The sequence below is a fragment of the Pygocentrus nattereri genome, chromosome 15 (genome assembly GCF_015220715.1).
Source record: "Pygocentrus nattereri isolate fPygNat1 chromosome 15, fPygNat1.pri, whole genome shotgun sequence".
Classification (NCBI taxonomy): Eukaryota; Metazoa; Chordata; class Actinopteri; order Characiformes; family Serrasalmidae; genus Pygocentrus; species Pygocentrus nattereri.
The window spans coordinates 13,435,140-13,444,867 of record NC_051225.1 but is presented as its reverse complement, the minus strand read 5'-3'; the positions used below and the strand labels follow the sequence as shown (position 1 = coordinate 13,444,867).

Sequence of the window (9,728 nt, the reverse complement as noted above, 5' to 3'; positions counted from 1 at the left end):
ATTTACAATCCAAAACCACAAGTAAGCCTACATGTGTCTTCTGAGTGTTTACGTGTAATGATAATGCTAAAATATCATAAATCTGGAAAAACATTTTCTTTGGGGACTATTTTATCTTATAACATCCTACATGTGTCTTTCTACCATGAATGACTTAAAATAAATGAACTTAAAATCCATTTTAAGCCATGTTTTATTGCAAAACTACCATAACAAAAAGTGTCAGACATCAGGCAGCATATAATAACTTTCTATGAGAGAGCTTTTAGAGGTGGACATCTGGTTCCTATCATCACCACTGTGAACAATTCTGACTCTCTAAGTTGGTCTACAACAGAGCATTTCACACCAAACCACTCTGACTTTGTTTAAATCTCAATGTAGAATTAATGAAGTTTTTTTTAAACCAGTGGAAGTGCCCTTTAAGAAATACTCAAGCTGTTTTTAGAGCATAACTGTATTTCTAATGATGTCATTATAACAGAAGGAAGGAGACTTTACCCTCCCCTGTTCTTAAAGCAGTGATTGCAGGTTCAGTTGTGGACCTGAGAAAGTTACAGCTCCACACTGCGTTGCCCAGAGTGACTTCTAGTGTCCAAGGGCCGTATTACAGAAAATTCTTTTTGTCTTAACTTAAGATCCCACAGGTCAAGATAAGATATTTCACAAATTCGTACTACAGAAGCAAATCTTATCTTAATTTGAGAATTCTATCTTATCTTACACCTGTCCGGGGTTTATCCGGCCTTCCGCCCAATGACTGCTGGGATAGGCTCCAGCACCCCCCTGCAGCCCTGAGGGAGAAGCGGCTTAGAAAATCTAAGGGGGGGGGGGTTAGATCAGTCCTTGTAAGTTTAAAAACCTGAGTGCTTGAGGAGCAAAGCTGTTGCAGAGTCTGGCAGTGACGGCACGGGTGCTCCCGTACCTCCTGCGAGACGGCAGTAGTGAAAAAAGTCTGTGTGAGGGATGGATGGGGTCAACACGAGGTGTAGGTATCCATGATGGAGGGGAGAGAGACCCCAATGATCTTCTCAGCTGTTCTCACTATATGCTGTAGGGTTTTGCAGTCCAAGCCGGTGCAATTCCCAAACCAAGTGATGATGCAGCTGTTCAGGATACTCTCCACAGTCCCCCTGTAGAACGTGCTGAGGATGGGAGGGGGGAGATGAGTCTTCTTCAGTCTCCGCTGGACATAGAGGCGCTGCTGGGCTCTCTTGGCTATGGAGTTGGTGTTGAGGGACCAGGTGAGGTTCTCGATTTCCAAAGCAGAGCCAGTGATGTTCAGTGGGGGGTGGTCACCTTGCACTCTTCCGAAGTCAACAACTATCTCCTTAGTTTTGTTCGCATTCAGAGACAGGTTGTTGGTTCCGCACCAGTCTGTTAGCTGCTGCACCTCCTCTCTGTACCCTGACTTATCATTCTTGCTGATCAGACCCACCACAGTCATGTCATCAGCGAACTTGATGATGCGGTGTGAGCTGTACTTTGCAGTACAGTCATGAGTCAGTAGAGTAAAATGCAGTGGACTAAGCACACAGCCCTGAGGTGCACCGGTGCTGAGTATGGTGGTGCTGGAGATGCTGTTACCGATCCTGTCTAACTGAGGTCTCTCAGTCAGGAAATCCAGGACCCAGTTACAGAGGGAGGTGTTCAGACCCAGCAGGCTCAGTTTTCCAATCTGCATGCAGAGGAATGATGGTGTTGAATGCTGAACTGAAGTCTATGAACAGCATTCTGGTGTAGGTGTCTTTATTGTCCAGGTGGGTGAGAGACAGGTGGAGTGTGGTGGAGATGGCATCGTCTGTTGAGCGGTATGCAAGTTGCAGTGGGTCCAGTGAAGGAAGAAGCTGGTCTTTGATGTGCCTCATGACAAGCCTCTCAAGGCATAATCGAGCTGATGATGGGAGTGAGTGCAACGGGACGGTGGTCATTGAGGCAGGACACTGGAGACTTCTTCAGCACAGGGATGAAGATGGTGGACTTGAAGCATGTTGGAACGACTACAGTGCTCAGAGAGATGTTGAATATGTCCATGAGAACATCAGCCAGCTGTTCGCATTTTCTGAGCACTCTGTCCAGTATGCTGTCAGTGTAAGCTCTGTCTCCTCATTATTCACCATCATCATGGTAATATTTGATCTGAAGGTAATAAGAAGGGCAGTGGAGATCGTATCTGCAGCGTTTGGGGTTTAAAACACTGTTAGAAAAAAAACTCAAGTCAAACCAATGTTTTTTCAATGTAGATAAAAGTAACGTCATTATGCTGGTTATAGCAAACTGTGCTACACATCACTGCATAAAACAATTGAAACAGACAATTAAAACAAAAGTTAGGACACTCTGGAGTTTATATTAAAGTTAAGAAAATATTTAGGATATTTTGGATAACTTATGATGTTTCTGTAATACCGTTTTCTTATCTGCAAATAAGATAATATTACCAGTTGTGGATGAAGTACACAAACCATGTACTTGAGTTAAAGTAAAGATACCCAAGGTAAAATATTACTCCAGTAAAAGCAGAAGTTCCTCCCTTTAGACCTCCACTTGAGTAAAAGTACTAAAGTATTTGCCTTCAAATGTACTGAAGTATCAAAAGTAAAAGTACTAAACGATTAATTATGGCTCTGATGTCCTGTTATCATTTTTATAACAAGACTGGCTTCATGAACTCATTTTAGGTGAAAATCCTCCAGTGTCTCTCTTGGTAAACCAGGCTTTTAATAGAATGCCATTAATTAGTGACGCTGATGTTTATTAAAATGATCATAAGCACAAAACACTGAAGGTAAACAGTTTCCATCAGGAAGAACTGAGTGGCTCTGAAATCATTTTTACACACAAGCAAAGTTTCAGTTTAAGATTTATTTACAACTTAGATACAAGTTTAAGTTTAATAAAAACTGGCTTTAAACTCAGGATCACAAATGAGCTCCTTTACTATGTTGATCTGTAGGTCTCTGTTCATAAACATAAACCAGCCCAAACTAATTTACTATAAAATGATACCCTGATTGGTGTTCTTGCTTTGTGCTTCTTTTGTTTTGACATGTTACGTTTTTATACACACAGAAACCAAAAGGAACGACAGATTTCTCAAAATGTAGTGGAGGAAAAAGTCAGATATTAGACTTTGAAATGTAGTGGAGTGAAAGTAAAAAGTCGCCCAAAATGGAGAATCTTCAGTACAGATAGACGAAAAAAGTACAGTACAGAAACTAATTACATTTACTTCGTTTACAGACTTAAGAACTGTTGTTGTGTAATGGCCTCCGTCCTAACTTCGGGGCTTAACGGAAGTTGCCATGACAACAAAGCAGCTCTCAGGCTTAAGAATCTTCTGGCTCCAGTTTCTTCTCCCCGGTAACTAAATATGGAGCGCATACGGGCCGCGACAGCAGGCGGCGATGTGCGGAGACTCCGAGATCCGAGCTAAGAAGAAAGCGAAGAGGAGCCCGCAGTGGCGTATCGCTCTGATTGTCGTGCTGAAGCCCTGAAAACACCCCGGATTCCTACATTAACTAAGTGTTTGGACTTAACCAGAATGCCGGATTGGGCTGTGGAAAAGGTGGTCGTCCACCCGTTGGTCCTGCTGAGCGTTGTAGACCATTTTAACAGGTAAGCAGGCGCTGGTGGAGCGACTACGCGCAAAAACTGTTAACTCACTGTCATCTGTGGTGAGCGGGCTAGGCTAGCTGTGTCATTTAGCCCGGCTAAAGCTAGATAGCTAAGCTAATTCAACTCGAGCTTTGTTCCAGCAGCACGAATATGCTGTGTTTCTGTCCGCTGTGTTGCAGGAGCTGTTATTATAACACGGTTTTTGTGGGTTAATTGTCAACAGCAGGTGTGTGTTAGGACGTAAATGGCGTTAGCTATCGTTAACATATCCATAACTGTCAACTCTCTGATATGCTAAGCTAACCAGCCGCAGCTAAAGAAACACCTAAAGGAAGCCAATTTTATGTGACTTGCTACTGAGCCGTGTGTCCGTTAGCGAACTGGCTCAGTATATTTCTCGGTATATGTCTTTCCGTTTGTTTTTATGTCGTTATATTAAACGGTTAGTGCTTCAGCCTAACGTTACACGTCTAGAGCAGCTAGCAGAACATCGCGAAGTCGAATAGAAGCGCTTGATAGCGAACATGATGCTAAAGGGGAACCCGATTTTTCAAAAATCATAACGCTGCCTAATTAATTGGTTTAGATGTAACTGGTTAAATATTCATTCAGTGGTTTGGTGTGAAATGCCCCTTTCTAGAGAATCTTGCCGAGTCAGACTTGTTTAGTGTTGGTGATGGGAACCAGACACCCACTTCTCAAAGCTCCCCGACATAAATTTATTGGAATTTAGAACCATTTTGCCAACTGTGGAATCAGACCTCCGCATTTAACCCATCCGTACAGTGAAATACCCACATGCATGCACACTAGTGAACACACACATACTAGGGGGCAGAGAGCACACTTGCCCGGAGCAGTGGACAGCCCTATCCACGGTACCTGGGGAGCAACTGGGGGTTAGGTGCCTTGCTAAACAGTCATGGACTGTACGGTCAATGGGATTGAACCGGTGACCTTCCGGCCACAGGGCTGGTTCCCTAACCTAAAGCCCACGACTGCCCTATTACATGAGAAATGTTGAAAAAATGGTGGAATTCCCCATCCATCCATTTTCTAAGCCGCTTCTCTGTCAGGGTCGCGGGGGGGGTGGGGGGGGGGGGGGGTGTGCTGGACCCTGGAGCCTATCCCAGCAGTCATTGGGCGGAAGGCAGGACACACCCTGGACAGGTCGCCAGTCCATCGCAGGGCAGATAGATAGACACAGACACTCACTCACACCCAGACTGCATGTCTTTGGACTCTGGGAGGAAACCGGAGAACCCGCAGACACAGGGAGAACATGCAAACTCCACACAGAGAGGACCCCAGTCACCCGGCAGGGGAATCGAACCCAGGCCCTCCTCGCTGTGAGGCGACAGCGCTACCCACCGCGCCACTGTGCTGGGTGGAATTCCGCTTTAATTAATTTTCCTGTTTTACACCCCGAAGTAGTTTTGGAGAATTATCACAGTTTTATTATGCATAATGTACATAATAAACATAATGTACATGAGCTAAGGTTATTTCATTTCAATTCATTTCATTGTTAAATAATCCCCTCAATTATGCTAATTCGTCTATGTTTGAGGATTAGTATTGGTCACACCACCAAACAGAGAAGACATTTGATGTTACTAAAATATTTATTTGCTTACTTTATATACCTGATTGTTTTAATTAATCTTTTTTTTTTACTTTTATTTTTTACTTTCACTCAAGTATGCTTTTATCTCCATACCTTCACTTCAACAAAAAGCACAATAAAGTACCCATACTTTCACTTAAGTACTATTTTTCTGTACTTTTTCTGCCGCTGTTTACATATGGACCTTTTAACCTACAGAATTGGAAAAGTCGGAAGCCAGAAGCGAGTCGTGGGTGTGCTACTCGGCTCTTGGCAGAAGAAAGTTCTTGATGTGTCCAACAGCTTTGCAGGTGAGTTTTTGTGTATGTGAGGATGGGCAATATGGGAATGTATATTGTAATACTTGAAGACATTTTCGTGATGCACAATATTTCCTTTTTTAAAGTTCAAGAAGTTATAGGCCAGAGATCATTAGTCTTATATTTTAAGCAGCAGTGTAGGTGCAGGTTTATTCCAGCTCAGCTGACCCTTTATGGATAGAATTAGTGGGTTTAAGTGTATACAAAAAAAAACCTCTAGTACTGCCACACCTGTTAAGCGAAAGTGATTTTCATTCAGTGATTCACAACATTAAACCACTTTACCTGAAAATTTGAACATATATATTTAGAGGATAAAGAATATTTAAATCCTTTATTTTATGTTTGGTTTCAGTGCTACTCCAGAAGTGTTTTGCTACCATTTACTGACAATGGTGGCCTCTTTATCATATTTCTTAATCAGATTTCTAGATCAGAGTCTGGTGTTTTTGTGATCATTTGAATAATTGCACAACTGCAGAAATCAGATTATGATCAGATTATTGAGTGCACTTAATGATAAATATATTGTCCACCTTTATGTGAACATTTTTGCTCTGTGATATTCCTCCTCTGAAAATGTTAGTAATATTAAATTTAATGATTAAATTATTTAACAGTGCCTTTTGATGAAGATGATAAGGATGATTCTGTGTGGTTCCTGGATCATGACTACCTGGAGAATATGTACGGCATGTTCAAGAAAGTCAATGGTAAGACCAGTGTACAATAGTGTCACACTTGCTGATGATATTAGCCTCTAAGATGTTTACAGATGTTTCAATATAATGGCATTAATATCTGCTGTTTTTTTTTTTTGTTTTTTTTTAATAGCCAGAGAAAGAATAGTTGGCTGGTACCACACTGGACCCAAACTGCACAAGAATGATATTGCCATTAATGAGCTTATGAAGCAGTACTGTGCAAACTCGGTATGCAACAGTTCTGTTTTCAGTTGTTTACTTGAACAGCTTGGACAAAAGTAAACAATTGTCATACCTTTTTAAAGCCATCGTTTAAAGTCCGTATCTGTTTTTACAGGTTTTAGTAATCATTGATGTGAAACCTAAAGACTTGGGACTGCCAACTGAAGCCTATATTTCTGTGGAGGAGGTGCATGATGTAAGTTCCTTCTTTAATTTTGTATAACACAAACAGTGATTATAGGATAGAGGTAGAAAACAGACCTAGTATAACCTTGTAGTCCAATGTTCTGTTGTGCTGTACTCCCTGAGATTGAAACTTAGGCGTATATATACTTGAGTTATATTGTTTTGACCCATTTTATTTATCTACACAATAGCCTTGAAATGTACATGTTCTAATCATTGTTCTCAGCTCAGTTTCAGAAGATTTGACTATTCTTATCCACATGCTTTTGTGGTTGTAGGATGGAACTCCCACATCTAAAACGTTTGAGCATGTTACCAGTGAGATTGGTGCTGAGGAGGCAGAGGAAGTTGGTGTTGAGCATTTGCTTCGGTAAGATGCTCTCACGTTTCACGTGACATCACACTGTGTAGTCAAAACCATTTTGAGGACTGAATCTGGGAGTGACTCCGCTAGTAAGATGTGCTTTGTGAATGATTCACCTGCAAGACACCACAGAAGCCAAGAATGGCAAGATCTTAATTCAGTGTTTTCACACTCCAGGCTTGGAGCCCCTGCATTGTAAAGTTTAGTGTTTCTCCCTGCTGTTCATACCTCGTTCAGTTCAAGCAAGGATTGAATAGGTAGTAGTAATAATAATAATACTTTAATCAGGGGAAAGACTGTTTCGCGGGGCAGGGGGTACAGGACTAGAGCTGAACTCTGCACTAACTGCACTAGCAAGCTTACAAAACCACATCTGTCAAAACATGACGTAGTTCTCTGACCCACGACATTCAGTCTGATATTTAGCGTTTATGTTTCACCGTTCAAACCTCATTTAAACCTCCAAAAACAGGGTGAAGCTATACCAGGTGTTTGCAGCTCCGTTACGGGGACGACTGTTTATATCTCTTGGCTGATAACATGAGCAAAAGTTGTCAAAAGGAGCATTGTTCACATCCGTGTTAATTAGCTGATGTTGCCTTACCCTCCTATAATGACAGTTTTTTTTTTTTCTCATCTCCTCATGGTGTTGCATAAAAAGGAGAAAATCTATCCTTTACCCACCCTGATATGAAGAGACTCTCCAGAATAAGTGGAGGGTGGGTATGAGATGAATATAAATGTCAGGAAAACACAAATTTGGTAGCTTTCTGCCAGTTTAAGTGGGTCTAGGAGTTCAGGAAAAACTATAAGGATCACAGCCTATTTTATAGACTTTGTCAGGGTAGCATTTTTCTCTTCGAAAGTGAGGCGAGTAGTTTTAGCCATCTTTCACCTCTAGTTACATTCATGTAGAGCAGTGAAGCCAGACATTCAGTCCCAAATGTGTTGGCCACAATAGAAAAATCACTTGACTGAAACCCTAGGATATGTATTACTATGTGTATTGAATTGTTAGCCAAACACTTTTTAAAATTATGTTCTCTAGTTAAAGACAACTTAATGATTTTTGTGACCTCTCACAGGGACATCAAGGACACAACTGTAGGTACCCTGTCCCAGCGCATCACCAATCAGGTGCATGGTCTAAAGGGCCTCAACTCCAAGTTGTTAGACATCAAGAGCTACCTGGAGAAGGTTGCAACTGGCAAGCTGCCCATCAACCACCAAATCATTTACCAGCTGCAGGATGTGTTCAATTTGTTACCAGATGTAAATCTGCAGGAGTTCATCAAGGCCTTCTACCTCAAGACCAACGACCAGATGCTCGTGGTGTACCTGGCCTCACTCATCCGCTCTGTTGTGGCCCTCCACAACCTTATCAACAACAAAATAGCCAACCGTGACGCTGAGAAGAAAGAGGGCCAGGAGAAGGACGACAGCAAGAAGGAGAAGAAAGAAGACAAGGATAAAGATAAAGACAAGGAGAAGGAAAAAGAGAAGGGTGATGCATCCGCAAAGAAAGATGAGAAAAAGGAAAAGAAATGAACTTTAAATCCTGACATGGACTGACACAATCTTGACTAAAGTGGGGAGGAATTTGGGGTTTCTTCTCTTCTCCTGCAGCCATCTACAGGTCTAGTCTGGGATTGTTTTTGTCTTTTTTTTTTTTTTTTTTTTTTTATATATATATAGAGGACTTTTCATTTTGCATTTTTGAGTTAAAACAAAAGCGGCAAGTGGATCGAGTTTAAAGGATGTCTTCTGTCCTGAACTGACGCTTGTACTGCTTGTTTGCGTCTATATTGTAATGCTGTTCAGAGACCAGCAGAATACATCTGTTCAATGTTAAAGCCCAAAGCAAGGTCCAACTGTAAAACTGTTAATTAGGATAAACACACTTTGTTTACTACATACAGAAACATTGCATACAGATACATTTCTGATAAACATGAAAAAGCCTGTCACAATATTAAACTGTATGCTCTCCCTTCCAGTCTGTATTTTATTAGTAGAAATTAAAGGCAAACTTTTCCCATAGAAGTTTGTTGTTTGGAAGTGTGACAATGAGAATGAATATAAATGTGACTATGAAAAAGACAATGCTATTCATCACCTGGAGCTTCGATGATCCAGTCTAGATGGTGGTGCATCTTTGATGGTTCTTTTTTTAATCATCTTCATTATCATCAATTTTATTTATATAGCGCTGTTCCCATGCTCAAGGACACTTTACAATCAAACCTTGACACGTTTTACAAGAGGGCAATACATGTAAACATTCAAGTTTAAACAGAACAACAATAACAGTGAAAACAAGTAAGTCTTTACCAGAGATTTAAATGAAGATGGAGAGGTTGCATCCCGAATAGACTGGGGGCGAGTATTCCATAATTTGGGAGCTACTACATTAAATGATTGCCCTCCCATTGAAATCAATTTAAACCTTGGAACATGAAGAATGCCTACATTTTGTGATCTCAAAATACAGGATGGCACATATATACTATATTTCCAAAAGTATTCACTCACCCATCCAAACCATTGAATTCAAGTTTACTAATGACTTCCATGGCCACATGTGTGTAAAACCAAGCACCTAGGCCTGCAGACTGCTTCTACAAAGTTAGTGAAACTTAAAATAGTTCAATTAGTGAAGGAATGGGCTGCTCTCAGGAGCTCAGTGAATTCCAGCATGGTACCGTGAT

The 9,728-nt window shown here is 41.2% G+C and overlaps 1 protein-coding gene across 1 annotated transcript; it reads left to right on the top strand.

Annotated features, from left to right (window-relative positions):
• Positions 1-3,424: 3,424 nt before the first annotated feature.
• psmd7 (proteasome 26S subunit, non-ATPase 7) lies at positions 3,425-9,063 on the top strand. The gene is made up of 7 exons (XM_017707290.2): positions 3,425-3,618; positions 5,444-5,535; positions 6,165-6,257; positions 6,379-6,476; positions 6,586-6,666; positions 6,935-7,026; positions 8,106-9,063. The coding sequence occupies exons 1-7, from the start codon at positions 3,545-3,547 to the stop codon at positions 8,566-8,568; spliced, it is 993 nt and encodes a 330-aa protein (XP_017562779.1). The 5' UTR covers positions 3,425-3,544; the 3' UTR covers positions 8,569-9,063.
• Positions 9,064-9,728: the final 665 nt, after the last annotated feature.

What these genes read in the sequence shown, in the direction of transcription:
- psmd7 (XM_017707290.2), top strand. Translation starts at nt 3,545, where the DNA reads ATGCCGGATTGGGCTGTGGAAAAGGTGGTCGTCCACCCGTTGGTCCTG. An exon ending in CATGTTCAAGAAAGTCAATG is followed by an intron (nt 6,258 to 6,378) that starts GTAAGACCAGTG and finishes TTTTTTTAATAG; the next exon opens with CCAGAGAAAGAATAGTTGGC. An exon ending in GGTGTTGAGCATTTGCTTCG is followed by an intron (nt 7,027 to 8,105) that starts GTAAGATGCTCT and finishes GACCTCTCACAG; the next exon opens with GGACATCAAGGACACAACTG.